Raw genomic sequence first — 20,408 nt, forward strand, 5'->3', positions numbered from 1 at the left:
AGAGCAAAATTCCACTATTTAAGTTGGCATTTTATATTTTCTCCTTCCCCCTTCCCCTTACTTATAGAAAAGCATCATATCGTTTACCCAAGTATTTCATCTTGTATTGCTCAAATCGGCCAACTGTTTCTATTTTATTTACATCTCAGATGGAGCCCTGAAGAACGAAAGGTCATCTTTCCTCTGTCTAACAGACACGTTCCTATAAAGGAAGTTGTCCTAGGTCAGCTTACTGCACCCTGTCTTATGACAGACACCTGTATGAATAATCTGCCGTTAGAGCAAAACATCTTTGTGAGCTTTTAACCCTTAGTAGCTTACAAGGAGTTAAATTTTCTTTCACAAAAGTAAGTGGCTGTCGAGGTATAGTTCAGAATGAGATGCAGAGCATCAATGGTTCATTCCTTCCCCTGACGACGAATACATGTGCTGTCAAGTTTTTTTGGTTGTCCACAGAGGGATATCTGATCTGAAATGATACGGTGCAGCTGCTGAGCATGTCCAAGCAGCTAAAGAGCAGATAACACAGAGAGGAATCGCTCAATTCCTTACACCTTACTCACACATCATCCAAAGCAGACATGGTATGCATATGAGGCCTATATTAGTCTTGTCACACAGTACAGCGGAATTTCCATAGCAAGACGTCTGGTAATGCAACTCTGCCCTTGAAACGAAAGTGGCTGTCGAGGTATAGGTGAGAGTAAGACAGAACGTCATTGGCTCAGCCCTGTTCCTGATGACAAATACATTTGCTGTCAAGCTTTTTTGCTTGCCCCTGGAGACGTATCTGACCTGAAACAGCATAATGCAGAGCAAGACAATATACACAGCGATGTCTGCTAATACAAGTCCACCCTTGAACAGTAAGTGGCCGTCGAGGTATACGTCTAAGTGTGAGACAGAACATCAGTGGCTCAGCCCTGTCCCTGGCAGCAAATACATTTGGCGTTTGAGCTTTTGTGGTTGCTCAAGGAGAGATATCTGACCTGAAACAGTACGGTGCAGGTGCTGCGCATGTCCGAGCAGCTAAAGAGCAGATAACACAGAGAGGAATCACTGGATTCATTACACCTTACTTGAGCGTTGTCCAAAACTGACACGGAATGTTGTTGTTTAATGAATTCTGTGTTACCTACAGTAGCCTACATTATAGCCTGTGTTAGCATGTATTATATTGTAGCCATTAAAAATAGACAATAGTCAGTCTAAATCGATCATGCTAATTTTCCATCCATTTGGGCTAATTTCATAATTCATAAGTGATGCATTCTAGGAGATTGTACAATTTAAAAGCATCTAAATAAATAACCCTATCAGATACATATTTAAAAGTTGTAATGCCTAATGTATACACGTGTACAATCTTATTAATGGCTCCTCCTCTCCAGATAATGGCAGTGAAGTTGACTTGTGTGGATCATGCAGTTAAACACAACCTGAGCTCTCATTGGGCTGCCTTTGCACAGAAGCTGAACCAGCTTTGATGCTTTTGCTTTTTAATATTTAATTGTTTGTATAATTGTTAGTGCTTTTTGATATGCTGTCTTGCAACAGAGCAGTCCAAACCATATTGGTTTTCCCAAATATTATAGCAAGCCCCTTTGGGAGGTGTTTGGTGGTCATTGGGTGTTGTTTCGTGTTACACAAAACTGTTCAAAAAACTAGCTGAAGTAATTACATTTAATTTTAGTGACTATTAAACTGTTTTTTTTTATTATTAGAAATGAATTAATGAGTTACTTCTGCTTTATAGAAAGTATTAATATGTTTGAAGGATATACAGACAGGGGCGGCACGGTGGTGCAGTGGGTAGCGCTGCTGCCTCGCAGTTGGGTGATCTGGGGACCTGGGTTCACTTCCTGGGTCCACCCTGCGTGGAGTTTGCATGTTCTCCCCGTGTCTGCGTGAGTTTCCTCCAGGTGCTCCGGTTTCCTCCCACAGTCCAAAGACATGCAGGTTAGGTGGATTGGCGATTCTAAATTGGCCCTAGTGTGTGCTTGGTGTGTGGGTGTGTTTGTGTGTGTCCTGCGGTGGGTTGGCAAACCTGCCCAGGATTGTTTCCTGCCTTGTGCCCTGTGTTGGCTGGGATTGGCTCCAGCAGACCCCCGTGACCCTGTGTTCGGATTCAGCGGGTTGGAAAATGGATGGATGGATGGATATACAGACAGTGGTGATTAATATACAGTTAATTTCGATTAAAATACTCGATCATTTGATTAATCATGATTAAATTTTTTAATCAAACAATTACCCTAGAAGAAATATAACAAAAACTTTTTTCCTAGAGTGTCTGAGGAGATTAGTATGTACTTACATCATATGCCAAATACCAGGAGAGCGCCACCTTCTGGACTGCATAGTGCCTAATGTAAAGTTTGGTGAAAGTAGGATAATGGCAGGGTTTGGGCTAGACCCCATGGTTCCACCAAAGAGTACTGGTAATGCTCCAGTGAAGAAAGACATTTTAGGTCATTCTGTGCTCCCAACTTTGTGACAACAGTTTGGAGAAGGCCATTTTGTGTTCCAGTATGACTACGTCCCTATGCACCAAGCAAGGTCCATAAAGACATGGAGGAACTTGTGTGGCCTGCACGCAGCCCTGAACTTAACCCTACTGAACACCTTTGGGTTGAGTTGGAATGCTGATTATGAGCCAAGTTGTCTAATCCAGCATCAGTGCCTGACCAAAGAAATGTTCTTTTGGCTGAATGGGTATAAAATTCCCATGTACACACTCCAAGACCCTGTGGAAAGCCTTCCCAGAAGACTGGAGGCTTTTCTAGCCTCAAAAAGGGGACATCTCCATAATAATGCCCATCGTTTCGGAAGTGACCCGACAAATGCGCGATAGACAAATGCGCGCCGACAAATGCGCGCCAACAAAATCGCAATGTCAAAATCGCGCTGACAAATGTGCGCCGACAAAAACGTGCCGACAAATGCGCGATAATTAGTAGTATAAAAGAATAAAAAGTTCTACTTAAATATGGTTTGTAAAACTTAATTTAGATGTCAATATTATGAGATATGAGAAATAAAACATTTTGCTATATATTACATGATACCTGGCTACATATTAGTGGGTCAGCACAGTCAATAGGCTTTCCACAGCATTGTTGATACAGAGATTTTGATTTTCGCGATTTTGTCGAAAATCAGTTCGCGGGTTTGTCAGCGTGCATTTGTCGGTCGCGGTTTTGTCGGCGCGCATTTGTCTATCGCGCATTTGTCGGTGAACCGGTTTCGGAATGAGATGTCCAGCAAGCTCATATAGGTGTGATGCTCAGGTGTCCAAAACCTTTTGCCATATAGTGTATATAAACCTTTGATGTAGTTTTTTGAAAATCTCTGCATGCTGGGGAAATTCCTAAAGCCTTCCTAAAGGAAGTGAGCAGACATTATCCCATTGTATAAAAATTGTGATTCTGATGATTCTAGTAACTCTAGACCAATCAGCTAGGGAAATTAATGGAAGGTATTATTGATGGAACCGATCAAGCATCATATGCCAAGAAGATGCGTACTAGCAAGCAGTCAACATGGGCTCTGAAATGGGGTGTTGTGTTTCACTAATATCCTGAAATTCTATTAGAGGGCAACAAAAGAATATGATCATAGAGGGGCGTATGATATTATTTTTTTTGATTTTCAGAACATTTTTGATAAGGTCCCTCATGACAGGTTGGGCATCATATTAAAATAGGTTGGGATGGAAGGTGTTTCCAACACAGGAAACAAAGGGTTATGGTGCAAGGAACCTTATCAGAATGAAGTGATGTTAGAAGTGGTATCCAGAAGAAGTGCTCTTTTTTAATTACATATACATAAACCTGGATGAAAATATAAATAACAGGCTGATTAAATTTGTAGATGATACCAGATTAGGTGAAAAGACAGATCATGTAGAATCAGCTCCGGCATTACAGTGGTTTCAGTGCCCATATTTTTCAAGTGTCTTTAAAGTAGAAAATGGTCCTAACTGTCTCAAAAATCTCAGAGTGACGTATATTTGGTCCTACTCTTAGGAGTCAAAAGCATTTTCTTAATTTTCCTAATTTAGGAAATTATTCTTTACTTCACCGGGATTAAGGTGATTTTGTAAGTTGGACAACACAACGAAGGTTTGGGCCGGCCACCCATATACTTTCCCTGGCTGCAAAAGGGCTTAAGTTTTAGTACAATGTTTACAGGTTTGAGTCCAAAATAGATCTCCCTTGGTATGGATGATGGCGAGTTTTTAAGGTGTTTCAAGGGAAGTGATGTCATCGGGGTGGAACCGGAAGTGACATCCTCAGGGCCGGTTCAGGAAGTGACGTTGTTGGACCGTCCTCGGAAACAGGCAGAATTTCCGGTCTCTGGTCTGCCGAGAAAAAAGAGAGAGATTTAGTGCAACCCATCGCCCTCTGGCCTGGCATGGAATTGGCATTTTCTGGTCCCTTTGGTTGACTCCCAAATGCGAGTGTGTGACACTGTCCCATCTTTCTAAGAGATGCTCACTTTGGTGGATGCTCAGGCAGTTGAATGTTCATCTCTGCTAAAATGATAAGATGGTGTTCAGGCAGACATCACCACATAAATTCCAGGAAAGGTGGACTGTTTTGCAAATGCTGGATGACAATTAGCTCATAAAAAGATACAGATTTGTAAGAGACAGAAATATAATTGTAACAAATCTTGTGCGATAGGTGATAGATCCAGCTACATGGAGAAGCCATGTTCTGTTAGATGAAATGAAAGTGTTGGAAACATTACTTGTTTTTGGTCACAGGAAAAAATGCAGTTTACAATAACAATAATTTGTGTGTGTCACAACCCACCATTTCCTGAATTTGGCACCGAATTTTGAACTACTTTACAACGTGTGAAGTAATACGCAGATTCATGCAGTTCCCCATGACTCCACATGAGTTAAAACAATGCTGCATATCAGTATCATATTACCACCACAAATGAGAAGAGCGACTAGGCTGATTCCAGGACCACAGGGGATGAGTTATGAGGAAAGATTAAAAGAGCTGGGCCTTCACAGTTTAAGTAAAAGAAGATTAAGAGGTGACATGATTGAAATGTTTAAAATTATGAAGGGAATTAGTCCAGTGGATAGAGACGGTGACTTTAAAATGAGTTCAACATGAACACTGGGGCAGAGCTGGAAACTTGTTAAGTGTTTACAGGGAGGGATAAACCAGCGATGCACAAATTTGTATCGTGTGTGTCGATGACTGGGATTTCTAGAGAAAAAAAGTCGTCTTCTTTCAGCTGCTCCCATTTAGAGAGCGCCACAGCGGATCATCTGTCTCCATCAACCCCTGTCTATTACATCTTTCTAGAGAAAAATCGGGAGTGGTCTCCCCTAGACTTTCTCGTATACTCAGATATGGGGATGGATATTTGAGGAGTAAACAGCAAGATAATGATTATATTTTTATATTATGTACATTAAAGAACCATCAACAACTAATCAAATCAAATTAATAATATACTGAACAATTATTGTAAAAGTAAAGTTGAATAAAACGGACTCTGCAGCTGCATGAATAAAAGGTAAAGAACCATTTCTGGTTAGCAGAAACAGCTCAAAAGTTGATTGAAATCTACATTCTGTACCTAATACTTGTATGCAAAATTTGGTTGACCTAAGTGAAAGCGTACTCAAGTTATCGTGTTTAAATACACACACACACGCACGCACACGCACACCCACAGACATAATTCCAAAAATGGTATTTTCGGACTCAGAGGTCTAAAACATCGAGATTCATCAAAATCTCAAAATAGATTTTTTGGAGGATTCCAATACTTTCCCTATACTTTGTATCCGAGAAAGTCAGTGGCATCTAAAATGTCGAGATTCATCAAAATTTTGACATCGAATTTTTAGACGGTTATAATACATTCCCTATACTTCATATATGATAAAAGTAAAAAGGTAATGTTCTTAAACATCATGTCCCAATCAAGAGGATAGATCAACAACAACAACACTTATTTCTAGAGCACATTTTCATGCACATGGTGTTGCTCAAAGTGCTTTACAAGATGAAGAAAGAAAAGTTTATAAAAAATAAAAATAACATTAGGCAATACTAAATCACAAAGAATAAGTAAACCAAAACCAAACCAAACAAAAAGAAAAACTCCAGAGGGCTGGAGAAAAAAAAAACAAAATCTGCAAGGGTTCTAAGGCCACGAGAAACCGGGCATTCTACTTAACATAAATGATCTCAATCAGTCCTCGTGGTTTTCAGGCTTCACGTGAAAGAATTTTATGATGATGGTCACGTGGCCTTCAATCCATTAATGTAGGGACTGCACGGTTCCCTGATCATGTGGTGGGGGTGCAGATCGCCACCACAGAAAAAACAGAAAAAGAACAGCAGAGACTAGTAGGGATCAGTACGGATTGTGTAGCCATGATAAAAACAATAATTTAATGCATATATAGTTTATCAGAGTTACACTAAAATGAAGCTATGACTGAATGGGCAAAGACATGGAAGCAGCGTTACGTAAAAAGGCATAAGCAATGGAAACAGTTGAATGGGAAATAAGTAAAAGTTAAAAGAGGATTATAGGAGAAGACAGAAAGTTACTCCTTTTCACAAAACTTGGTGAAATGAAGTGTGCTATTTCAAGGATGCTCATTACAAATGTAATCATTTTTTTATATTCTTTATTGGTGTTCCTAGACATCAAAAAGACACTCCAAAAAGAATTTCAAACATACAACAGTGATTATGAATATGACATTAGTTTTAATTTTTGATTCTTTACTAGCACTCTATGGACCTCTGTCAGGGTGACAATTGACACATTTCTATCACAATCGAGAATATTTTGACTTGAAAAGATTAAATTGTGGCACACATTTTAATATTTCAAATTAGGGAGCTCTGCCCCCTGCTCTCTCTGCTCGCCAACCCCCGGGTTTGGTTAACCTGATATACAATTTAAAGAGATGGTTATTGTCATGGGAATTGTTACATATGCATTATTTTCACTTTTACTTTAAAACTTCAGTTAAAACAATATTTGGAATTAACTTTTCTTCAAGATCACATTGAATTTTGATTCTGTGTTTGGAGTTACATTGTGACAACTGCCTGTGAATGAATATCATTTCTTTCTTTCTAATAAATAAACTGACTTTTTCGAATGTTTGTCCCTGTGATTTGTTAATTGTCATAGCAGAAGCCATTCTAACGAGAAACTGTAAATGCTTTAATATGAATGGCATATCAAGATCTCCTTTAGTGTCTAATGTTATTCACGGAATATGTACTACATTACCTTTCTCGTCGCCTGTTAAAATTTTACATGTTAGAATTATTCAACCAATTTTTAATACAACCAATCGTGTCCCATTGCATAGTTCATCACTGAGACATAAATTACGCAATAACATTACGATACATCCTTCTTTCAACAGTAATTCAGCCGGTGGAAGACTGGACGGTGTTAACGGTTGTAGATATTCTTCGTGATATTGTAAATTGATGTTTTCATCTTCCGCACGATCACCACCAACTGTTTCAGCATAATCTATTGATACGCATTTAACCAATTTGCCGTGTAACTGATCGACAATTTTCGCATTAATTCACTTGACTTCATCATTTCTCGCTGCCAAATTTAGATGAATGGGTGATTCTAAACTGGATCTTTGTAAGTGTCTTTGTGTGTGCGTTTATAAGTAAACCCTTTAATGGATGGATGTCTGTCCAGGTTAACTGCCAGAATGCACCTTATGACCGTGGTCTTGTTTGAAAATAGTTGTAAGTAGGGCGTGTCTTAAAAGAATCTCATGGTAAAAGTCTCCATCTCACGGGACTTTCTTCCAAAAAGTCTCTACAAAAAGTCTCGTCTCGTCGCAGGATTTTTCTCGTCTCTTCCCAAGATTTTTTTATTATAATAGAGAGTTATCTAACTCAGCTATTCTTGTTTATTACGTACGTCTACCTCATGAAGTGAATCATTACATTTCTTATGAACTCCATGAATTAAAGCAGCTTACGCTAATGCAGACTCTTTTTCTTTCAGCAGACACACACACACATACTGATGTAGCCTGTCTCTAACACCTTCATTTCATAAGTAAAGTCCGGATCCTTATTTTCTACATTGAGCGTTTTGTTCTTTTACTTACAGAAACAAATGAAGACTGTGAAAAATTCACTAAACTAAAATTTCATAATTCGTTCATTGGAACCACTTTGGATGTAAAGCTGCTGCTCTATACAAATGACAGCCTTCACTGTGGAAGGTACACCAATCCCAAAAACATTTCAGCTTCTCTACCGTTTGATGCCGCAAAGAAAATGACGTTTGTGATCCATGGGTACAGACCAACAGGCTCACCTCCAGTTTGGATTGAAAGAATCGTTCATCTTTTAGTCGGGATTGAAGATATGAATGTGATTGTTGTTGACTGGAACAGAGGAGCTGCAACAATCAACTATCCGAAAGCAGCTGAAAACACAAGGAAAGTAGCTGACATTTTGGAAACGACGATTTCTCAATTAGTGGTAAGAATTGTTTTGATTTTATTTAAAATGATACTTTAACACATTGACTGCTACAGTGAAAATAGGTACATTTGTTCCTGACGCCAATGTAAAATCAGGGTGCTATTTTAATATACTAAATAAATGTATTTTATTATTGAGCAAGCTCAACAGTATTTTCTCTGTTTGAGTTAACAGAGCCGGTCAATCCATTGGGTGGCATAGGTGGCCGCCTATGATGCGGTCATCTGATGGGCACCATCTGTTAAAGTTAAGGGCCGTGTGCTCTGGATACTGAGGGGAACCTGGTGGAAGAACTATGATGACAGTGATGAGTGGGAGCTGCTACCTTTTGGGTGCCATTTATGAAAGTAGAAGAGCGCCTGCTCTGTACAACAAGGGGTGCATGGTGTAAAGTCTTAAAGCCTTAAAGTCTGTGGTATACACTGGAAGTGCCAGGCAGGATTATTTAGCATACCACCTGGGAGAAGAGGGGGACCTTTGCCTGGAAGGGAAGCCAGAATGGAAGGAAAGTGATGAGCTAACATCCTGTCCCAGATAGGTATGGGGCCTTTACCTGAACGGGAGGACAAAACAAGGGAGCAATGGAGTACGGCTCCCATTTCGGAATTTGTTTATCCCCACTCCATTAGATGGCAGCATTCCAGAACTTCAATAAGCATGTTGACACCTGTGGGGCATGATGGGAATTGTAGTTTCTGTGATTGAGCCCTGCTGTGTTCTGTGGGGATTCGTGTTCCCTGTTTTTCGGGACCTCTGCTTGACCTGGAAGTGCTTCCATCAGGCTATGTCCTGGCACTGGAAGTACTCCTGGGTCTGACATAAAAGGAATCCTTCCAACCTCTTCCAGTTGAGTGAGAGTTGGGAAGAAGGACAGCAACAAGGAAGGTGGATGAAGAGAGAGGAGAGGAGAGGAAGGAAGGAAGGAAGGAAGGAAGGAAGGAAGGAAGGAAGGAAGGAAGGAAGGAAGGAAGGAAGGAGAATTTGTTTGTAATTACTTGTGCAGCCTGTTTGGAGAAAATCATTGTGAGGTATCTGATGATAAAACCCTCTGTTTGAATATGTGACTGTATTTCTGTTTGCTGTTTTCAGGGTTAGGGGCTCAGTGGTGCCCCCTATCTGTCATAATACATAAAAGGAAGCGATTTGTGCTACTGAAGGGGCATGTGCTATGGGCATTGAGGGGCACCACTCCTCCCCCACAGGCCATTGAAGTCTAATAATACTGACTAGTAATACTAGTCTGTCTACCCAGCCTAGCACTCCAAATGGGCTTTACCTAGCACTGCAAGTTAATTTATAGTTGGTGCATGGAACAGAAAACTCTTTGTGCCCGCCAGCTGTGAGTCTTGGCCCAACAAGTTAGATCTTGCATGATCTGTTGCAATCAGAGTTTTTGTTTGAACTTCATAACAGTGAGAATCTAATTATTTTTGTGAAAGAGAAATGTTATCCAAAGTGAAATATTATGTTCTGTGATATCTCACTGATATTTCATTCTTAATTCAAGCACCCAGTATCCATTATGTAGATCTGTTACCCACAAATATGCTTGCATTTGGCACGACAGACGGTTTATGAGATAATTTGTAGGTGGAGTTGTGCAGTATACTGGTACTGGGAAAGTACTGAAAAAACCCAAATTTGTGAAGGGTGTGGTATCAGCATTTCAGGATTTTTGTTACTGAAAGTAAATCAGCTTTGCTCTAAACACACCCCTACCTTCCCTCGACACTCGCTAATGCAGCTGTGAAAAAAAACATTCGTTTCGTAGACTTAGCAAAATGAAACTACACGCTTTGATGTGATCAGGACGTAACAGGGGACCTCCTGCACCTTAGTACTTCAACACAATCAGGACTTCACATTGGCCGCCGCATATTGCTTTGACGTGACTGGGAGTTCATGGGTGAGCGATGTGATCGAAACTTCTCATAGTCTCCCATTTTTCTCCAAAATCTTAGGAAAGTTTATTTTTGTATAGCACAAAATCACACAGGAAGTGCCGCAATGGGCTTTAACAGGCCCTGCCTCTTGACAGCCCCCCAGCCTTGACTCTCTAAGAAGACAAGGAAAAACTCCCCAAAAAACCCTTGTAGGGAAGAAATGGAAGAAACCTCCGGAAAGGCAGTTCAAAGAGAGACCCCTTTCCAGGTAGGTTGGGTGTGCAGTGGGTGTCAAAAGAAGGAGGTCAATACAATACAATACACAGAACAGAACAAATCCTCAATAAAAAATTAAAAATAAAAATTTTTTAGAAGTACAGAGCAGAATTTAACAGTAGATGATATCACATAATAAGATTTGGATAATTTTAGACTCCTGGAGACCTCATCCATCAAGCTGCCTCCCCCATTTGGCCATTCCACGGCTGAAACAGCGCTGGGCCAGCCAATCCGATGAAAAGACCCCACTAAACCACAATTCCTATGATTCTCCATCAGGGATGACTTTACCTTAGGCAGGCAAAACAACTTGCCAAGTGGGCCGTGGCACCAAGTGCCACATTTGAGTACCGAGAAGAGAAACAGAATAGGTGAGGGTTAGTATCCAATTCTAACTATCATGTTACTTATGTTTTAGTGCTAATGACTGACAACAGAGATGCAGTCTGTACAGTTAATCAGCAGTTCTAGTCAGGGTGTGCTAAACTGAAGTAGTGAGTCTTCAGCCAGGATTTAAAAGCTGAGACCAAAAGGGCATCTCTTATAGTAGCAGGGCAGACCTCTCCACAGTTTAGGGGCCCTGTAACTAAAAGCTCGACCTCCCATTGTTATTTTATTAATCCTTGGAACCATAAGCAGACCAGCATCTTGAGATCTTAATGTGCGCTCTGGTTTGTAAGTCATGATAAGTTCAGACCAGTAAGCCGTACCTCGGCCATTTAATGCTTTATATGTTAAAAATCACTATCTATCTATCTATCTATCTATCTATCTATCTATCTATCTATCTATCTATCTATCTGTCTGTCTGTCTGTCTGTCTGTCTGTCTGTCTGTCTGTCTGTCTGTCTGTCTGTCTGTCTGTCTGTCTGTCTATCTATCTATCTATTTATCCTGAAATGTAAGGATGGGTGACAGCAGCTACTTTTGGACACTGCCTCCCCCAAAACACTAGATGGCAGCTCCCCTGGAGTGTAGTGGTGCCCCGGATTCCCACAGGGCATCCTGTGACTTGGACTTCGGTTTCTTAGCCCTGTTGGATGCCATGGGTGCTGCCTAGGGTTGCTGTGAAAGGACCTAGGGAATCATACCAGGAAGTACTAGGAAGTCACGAGGATGGAAGCCCCGAAGTACTTCTGGGCTGATTAAAGACCTGGAATTCTCCATCAGACCCAGAACTGCTGGCAAGTCATGTGGAAGGAGCAACAGGAGCACTTCCGTGTCAAGGACTCTATAAAGGACTGCTGTGAACCCAGCAAGCGAGCTGGTATCGGGTGGAGGTGGACAAAGCTTTCTAGAAGGTGTGGTGGAGAAAATAGAGAAAGAGAAAGAATTGTGATTATTGTTGTTGCATTTACTTGTATTATTGGTGGCTGTGGTGCTTTGAGGGCACCACACAGCCATTGGAATGATATGCAAGCTACAAGCAGATTGCAGCTGAGCCAAGGTTCAAAGACAGTATCCTAGAACTGTGATGTAGCAGCACTAATCCATTTGATATCAAGTCATCCACAGTTTGTTTCTCAGACCACACAGTTCTGAGTTTCTGCCTAATCATGTCCTGCTTTCTGTTGTTTTTATGTTTGGATAATTTAGGAGCTGGGAACTTCTCTTAGTTCAATCCACCTGATTGGAGTCAGCCTGGGTGCTCACGTAGCTGGTTTCATTGGGAGCAGATTTAATGGAACAATCGGAAGAATTACTGGTAAGCTTCATCAACAATTCAAGGTAACATGCTGACTTCCCCTTTCTGCATTTTGTTCCTACACATTATTCACACTGAATGAATGCAGTTTTACTAATGTTGCCAAAGCTTACAGATCATTGTTATTTTTAAGATGTGTTTCATACAATAAAGATTTTTCTTGAAAAATGCTTTTCTTAAATAATTCTGCCTTCTGTTAATACTGAAACATCACCCACTAGAACTGAGCAATGATAACTCATTGGTAGGATTTTTTTCCATTATTTATTTCTATATAGCACCATTCATGTAGATAGATAGATAGATAGATAGATAGATAGATAGATAGATAGATAGATAGATAGATAGATAGATAGATAGATAGATAGGAATTATAAAGACATATTGTTTAGGGTATAAAGAAGCCCCAGTCCCATTTTTTGACACACTTCTGCTGAAAAATTTGTTCCCCGAAAGTCCTAAACCCTAGTGTGTCACAGAGAGGATGTGCAGCATTGGTCATAATGGCCATCCATTTTGTCTTTATGCTCTCCTCTACTACTACCTCCAGTGGATCCTCATGACTTCCTCAGACTGAATCTACCTCCTTAAACAACCTTGTTAATTTGGTGGGCCTCTCTTGAAGTGATGTTACCAGCCCAACACACTAAAGCATAGTTTCTTGAACTATAGATCCATTTTGGGTGGCATCTTTTTGGTTGTGCAGGATCTTTACTCACTTTCATATTCAATGGGAAAAGGTTGCGTACAGGTTTCCAAATGTTTTGCGATGGGCTGCTGTGGGCAGTTGAAGCAATTGTGTTGGCAATTTTGCAGGGGGAAGAGCTATGAATGTCAACTGCTATTCTCCAAGGGTTTGGACTGGGTCTCAAAGACACTAATAAGGGCAAGAAAAAATGTTTAAGAAACAATGAGCTAAAGCATAGAAAATCTCATTGGCCATCACAGTATTTTGTATTATTTGGCACTAGTGACAAGCAAAACAGCTGAATTTCGTTTCGTATGCAATTATAGAAAAATTGCCACTAAAAATGGTTTCACAGGTGGCTTCACAAGTGTGAAATGTGAAATTCCCTATATTAAGTTTTTTTTTTTTTACATTTTTTAAGATGGAAAGCAAGGAATATTGTAATTGAAGGGTTATTCCACAGCCCAAAAATCACTGCCTTTTACCTCAGCAGCCATCCAACACCGTGCAATTTCCACGTGTCCTACCATCTGGCTCCACACGCTCTCCTCTGGCTCATGTGGTGCCAAACTACAAATTCAAGCCATCGGCTCAGTTTTACTCCACTCATTTTGGGGTCACAGGTAACACCATGCAGGTGTACTTTCCCCATCTCCGTGGGTCAATCCAAGCCAGGGTTCTTCCATAGATTCACCAGCAGCCAGACACCCAATTCAATGCATTTTGGCAACAGAGAAGGGCCTGCAGGCACACACACTCTAGACATGGCCCCTGCTTTCAGTACTCTGCTCCATATTAAACAGTGGCGGGCTTTAACACATGAAGAAGAAGGACGTACAGTTCATGTGCTTATGATTTGAATTTATCTTGTGGTGAAACACAATTTGTTTTGCAATTCTTTGCTCTCAAAATGTTTATACTGCATTTCTTGACTTTTCATAGACTTTCTGAATTTCTGCAAATGTTGGAAATTTGCTGTTTTTTCTTTTTGTTTTATTTCACTGATCTTTACCACCAATTTATTTTAGGCCTTGATCCAGCAGGCCCCCTATTTACTGGTAGATCACCAGAGGAGAGACTTGATCCTAATGATGCTATGTTTGTGGATGTCCTACATACAGATATTGATGGTACGTAAGATAATCTCATTTCTCTAATTCCTAAAAACTAACTGTTCTTTAATTTATATGTTCACATTTTGGTTCAAAAGGTTATGGTTTTCTCCAGAAAGCTTCTAAATGATGTTTTCATCTTATATATAAACGTCTACATGTGGAAGTGTGTGTGTCTGTGTATCAAGCCCAGAAGTGCAAGGCTACAGCATGAAGCTTAAAGAGCCGGCAAGGCGGCCCCAAGTTAATGAGTCGGAAGGAAAAAGAAGTGCGAGGCTACAGCATGAAGCTGAAAGACACAAGGAAGTTAGAACATCTTGGTTAAAACCACTTAGCAACCGAAAATATTTTACTCTCACTGTGATGTCAATCCTATTGGGGCATCCCCCTCAGCTTGCTAACGCTGTATGACAGTGGTCTCCAACTCTGGTCCTGGAGGGCTGTAGTATCTGCAGGTTTCATTCTAACCTTTTTCTTAATAGGTGACCAGTTTTTGCTGCTCATTAACTACTTTTCCTTTCATTTTAATTGACCTGTTTTTAAAGATTTGTTCCCATGAATTTCTTCACTGTTCCTCTGAATTGCTTAATTTCTTTCCTTAAATGGCACCCAAACAGAAATGTGAAATGAGTGAGCAAATAGAAGGTCAGGGCCTCAAACTCCAGAAGTTAATTAGCAGCAAAATCAGGTCACTCATTAAGAAAAGGGTGAGAATGAAAACCTGCAGCCACTGTGACCCACCAGGACTAGAGTTGGGGACCCCTTCTGTAGGAGAAGAGTGCTTGAAAATCTTTCCTACACCGCCTGCCCTGCATTTACTTTGTTACTTCAACAACTCTAGATATTAAAACAACATATAGAAATTTGAAAACAATGTGGTATTCATTAAACTAGAATAAGAGTAGCAAAAGAAATTACTGTATAATAAAAAATATAAATGGATAGCAAATTCTGGATGTATATATATTTAGTCTTACACATACAAGGTACGATATATGATTAATTCAAAACCCTACTCGCAGCGCCAAATATATTATCATGGGATGAGTGACACTCACCAAGTTCATTAATGGATCCCTAATCACACATACACACACACACTAGCACACACACACACAGACTTCTATGTCACATGACCAGTGGTGAACATAGAAGCCATAATCAATATGGCCACAGCCATGCAAATATCAACACAAAATGATAGGGACAGCATCATTGTTAAGAAACAAACGGGTGTTGCTAGAATAATAATAAAGTATTAGTATATTAAGAAAACAAAACAATAATGGTCAGGAACACCAATTAACAAAACTACAACTCAGAATGTCCAAAACCTAAATTTATGACAGATTCTTCTCAGCTCAGAAATGGTATAAACATATACATGAATGTAAACAAATTAGATCATTCACCCTGGTGCAGGCTTTTTGCTGATGACATTGTATTGTGTAGCACCAGATAGACCAGATCATCAGGATTCACAAGTTAGTCTGCAGAGAGAGTTACTGAAAAGAGTGGGAACGTTTGAATATCTAGGATCGTGTTTGCTCAATATGGAGAATTAGATCCAGAGATAACCCATAGAGTGCAGTGTGGATGGAAAAACTGGAAAAAATATCAGGAGTATGGTTTGATCAAGGAATTAAGGAAGAGGTTAAATGTAAGCTTTTTAAGACAGTCGTAACACAAGCAATGGTGTGTGGAGTTGTGGAGGAGAAGAAGTTAGATGTGGCAGAAATGAGAATGTTGAGATGGATATGTGGAATCACAGAAAAAGGACAGAGGAAGAAATGAGACCATCAGAGGTACAGCCAAATTGGTAGAGATAGCTAAGAACGTACAGGAAAGTAGGTTTAATTGATATGGACGTGTGATGAGGAGAGACAAGGGATATGTGGGAAAACAAGTGATGGACATGGGGAAGAGAAAGCAAGGAAAGCCGAAGCGGAGGTGGATGGATAAAGTAAAAGATCTCAAGGAAAGGGGTTGACTGAGGAGGAGGTGCAGGACCGAGCTGTCTGGAGAAGGTTGATCAAGTACATTGACCCCACATAGAAGTGCAAGAAGATGAAGAGGAAGAAGAATTACAACATGTCTCATCACAGGGCATTTTACCCGGCTATAAAGATCACAATATAATATTCTTTTGAATCATGAGTATACTTTTCAATGAGCTACAGTACAAGTAGAAACAACAGTTCTGCATTGACACTAACAGGAACTCGGATGAAGACAACCCTTCATGAAGACAGAGCACATTGCCTTTGGTAAACAGATAAATGATGTGAAATAGGAAGTTACAAAACAGGAAAGCATTGTAGAGTCAATGTGAGAAAAACCTGAAGAACAGAAGTAAAAGTCAAGAGTAAGATTCTTCAGCATGAGAGAATGAGGTGCAGCAGGTGCAACTCAACCTTAGTCAGACCTTCACTGCATCATTGGCAATTGTAGCTAAACAACACCCCTACATTAAATAAATAATAAATTATATGTTCAAGGCAGTTGATTGGCTCACCATAAGTGAGTGAGTGGGGCTGATGCATTGTCCAGGTTAAATGAATCGATTTCTACTTTATGTCTAGTACTTCCAGAGCAGACTGTGGTCCACTTTCACCCTGTTTTCAAGAGTATTGCAAAATAATGAATGTATTAATATCATTTATAGATAAATATTTCATTTTTTTCATACTGATTTCCAACTACTTAGATGTTACTTCATATTTTAACTGATGTGATATTTTCAGCTTTAGGTTACAGGGAACCTCTTGGTCATATAGATTTTTATGCCAATGGAGGAACGGATCAACCAGGCTGCCCCAGAACCATTTTAGGAGGTAAGCTTGTGAATTTTTTTGTTGACAAATAAATCACACCTACTGTAAATAAAAATAATAAATCTTGCTGTATTTACATTAGTTAATGGTAGTTTACTGTTTAAAAAATGATTTCAATATAAAATTCATAAGAAGTTTGGTGAGTTGTGACATAAATGTGACATGGCCATCACATACAGTGCCCTGCATAATGTTTGGGTCAAAGACACATTTTATTCCTTGATTCCCTCCCCCCTCTACTCCACAGTTTAAAATTATAAATCAAACAATTCAGACATTGCGACTAAAGTACACATTGCAGACTTTCGTTAAAAGGGATTTGCATACATTTGGGTCACAAACTGTAGAAACAACAACATTTTTTGTACCCCCCAATTTCAGGGCACCATAATGTTTTATGACATAGCAATGGCGGTTCTAATAAAGCCGTCATATTTAGCCGAGTGGCTGTGGGGCATGTGTTGGTGAAGAAAGATTCACTGATCTTGACTTTGCTGACGATGCTGTGATCTTCGCGGAGTCAATGGAGGCTCTGATCGGGGCGGTCGAGAGACTGAGCGAGGAATCTGAGCGTCTGGGCTTGTAAGTGTCCTGGATAAAAACCAATATCCAGGCCTTCATTTGACCTCATGGGCACAGCCATCAGCAGTGTGTCTGTTTGCAGAAAGAGTGTTGACCTCATTGAGAGGTTTACTTACCTTGGCAGTGACATTCATGTCTCTGGTGACTCTTCCTATGAAGTCAGTAGACGGATTGGGAGAGCATGGGGGGTCATGAGGTCTCAGGAAAGGGGCGTGTGGCGCTCCAGATATCTATGCAAAAGGACGAAGGTCCAAGTCTTTAGAGTTCTGGTGCTTCCTGTCTTGCTATATGGTTGTGAGACATGGACGCTATCCAGTGACCTGAGATGAAGACTGGACTCCTTCATGTGTGTCTCTTCAGAGAATCCTTGGGTACAGCTGATTTGACTTTGTGTCGAATGAGCAGTTGCTTATGGAGTCCCGAATGAGGCACATTACCTGCATTGTGAGGGAGTGTCAGTTACGGCAGTACGGCCATGTGGTGCGTTTCCCCGAGGGGTCACCCACGTAACATCTGGCTGCGGAAGATAGAGGGTCATTTCCAGATGGTGGGACAGGACCGCGTGTCTGACTGGGAGGTTGCCAAGTGGGATCCCGAGTTGTTTCATCATGTAGTGGGTGCAGCAATGTGGTGTACCAGTGCATGCTCCCCAGCTTGACTTGACTTGACTTGATATTTAGCCCTTTGTTGAATATCCTTTGCATGCCATGACTACTTAAATCAGGTGACTGGCTTGGCCATTCAATAATTTTCCTTTTTTTTTTTTTTGGTCAGCGATTTGTTTGGGATCAAATCTTGTTATAAGATGAAACAGCGTCCAATGACTTCTGCTCCTCAGAATTCAATGTGCCACTGCTGCAAGCGCAAGCCATAGCACCCCCACCACTATGTTTTACAGATAAGGTGGTCTCTTTTGGATCTTAGGTGGTTCCTTTTCATCTCCACAATTTGCTCTTGCCATCACTCTGATACAGCAGGTTCATCTTTGTCTCATCTGTCCACAAACACCTTTGGCCAGAATTCCACAGGCTCTTTGAAGTCCTTTTTCACAAACTGTAATTTGGCCATCCTGTTTCTGTGGCTAACTAGTGGTCTGTATCTTGCAGTGTGTTCTCTGTATTTCTGTTCAATATGTCTGCTGATAGTTATCTCTGACACATACACACACACACAGGTGGAGTGGTGGCTCTGAGGCTAGAGATCTGCACTGGCACTCGGAAGGTTGCCGTTTTGAATCCCGTAAATGCCAAAAAGGGACTCTGCTCTGTTGGGCCCTTGAGCAAGGCCCTTAATCTGCAATTGATGAGCGCTTTGAGTAGTGAGAAAAGCGCTATATAAATGCAAAGAATTCTTATATTATTATTATTATCTGTCCCCTGAAGACTGTTTCTGGTCTGTCAGACAGGCGTTCTGGGCTTTTTCTTCACCATAGTGAGGATTCTTCTGTCATCAACAGTGGAGGTCTTCCTTGGCCTACAAGACCCTTTAATAATAATAATACATTTTATTTATATAGCGCCTTTCCCATGCTCATTGTGATTACTGAGCTCACCAGTGTATTCTCGATTCTCGATGATATTCTAGACAGTTGATTTAGATCATTCTAAGGTGGCACCATTGCATCCAAAGGTTTTATTCTTGTTCTTCAGCCTCATTATGGCTTCTTTGACTTTCATTGGCCCAGCTCTTGTCCTTATGTTGAACAATGGTGACTACAGATTCCAAAGGGTAGAAGCAGGCTGAGGTATTTTATGAAGCAATGAACCACCTGAAGAATCACAAATACCTTATTTAAAGAGAGATGGGGCTGGAATTTATGCAGATCCCCTTAAATGAAAGTCTGCAGAGTGCACTTTAATCACGATGTCTGGATGGTGTGATTTGTAATTTTAAACTATGGCATAGGGGACAAATCAATGAAAAAATGTGTCTTTGTCCCAAACATTGTGGAGGGGTACTGTAAATTGACAAAGTTTGGTGATGAGATCAGCAACTGCAGTCGGGCAAGTGTGCAATACCCAAGGACTAGAAGTCACGTAATGTGACATCATCTTTAGTTCACATTAATGTACAACAATCAACTAGAAGCTGTTAATAAGACATGAGGTACAGGACTACAACACCAAGCAGTCCATAATCTTCAGTCTCTGAGAAACACTGCATTTTGCTGTTTCATCATCATGCTCTTTTATCCTTTTCTTTATTTTATTAATTGGTGCCTAAATGAAGTCCCTTTGTATCTGCATTGGCTAATGGAATAATACATATCATTTGAATTTCCATTCTTTAACGTAAAATATCTTGTTTTTCAGGCAAAGAATACTTAGTCTGTGACCATCAGAGATCTGTGTTCTTATTTCTGTGCTCCTTGAATAAGACATGTGATATAACAGCATATCCATGTTCATCATATATAGATTTTCTGGATGGAAAATGCACTGATTGTACTGCCTTTTCCCCAGCACCGTGTCCCATATTGGGTAAGTATAATGCCTTGACCATGACTTGCCTCTGTGCACACTAGGGGGTGCTCCAGATCCCCAAACCCAACAGAAAAGACATAGGGCACAAGTTAAAAGCATCAAAGAGCCTTTTTATTGCGTGGGAAACTCTTCCCAAAGCGTTTCCCACCACAGCAGCCACAAGTACAAGAACAGTACAGAATACAGTTATCCTTTTTTCTCTCTCTTTTTCTCTTTTTCTGTCTCTTGGTTTTTGCCTCCTCTTCTGCTCCTCCCAGTAAGCTTCATCCACTTTCCACCTGACTCTGTCTCATCTCTATGAGGCCAGCAAGT

General features: G+C 40.4%; 1 protein-coding gene across 1 annotated transcript in view; it reads left to right on the forward strand.

Annotated features, from left to right (window-relative positions):
• Positions 1–20,408, forward strand: part of LOC114649870 (lipase member H-like) — an 84,763-nt gene that overhangs the window by 48,063 nt on the left and 16,292 nt on the right. The window contains exons 3-7 of the mRNA XM_028799233.2: positions 8,152–8,528; positions 12,289–12,397; positions 14,114–14,215; positions 16,942–17,031; positions 19,926–20,093. Of these exons, the coding sequence (XP_028655066.2) occupies positions 8,152–8,528; positions 12,289–12,397; positions 14,114–14,215; positions 16,942–17,031; positions 19,926–20,093 (846 nt within the window). The remainder of the gene's footprint in view (positions 1–8,151; positions 8,529–12,288; positions 12,398–14,113; positions 14,216–16,941; positions 17,032–19,925; positions 20,094–20,408) is intronic.

This window comes from Erpetoichthys calabaricus, chromosome 4 (assembly GCF_900747795.2).
Source record: "Erpetoichthys calabaricus chromosome 4, fErpCal1.3, whole genome shotgun sequence".
NCBI lineage: Eukaryota > Metazoa > Chordata > Cladistia > Polypteriformes > Polypteridae > Erpetoichthys > Erpetoichthys calabaricus.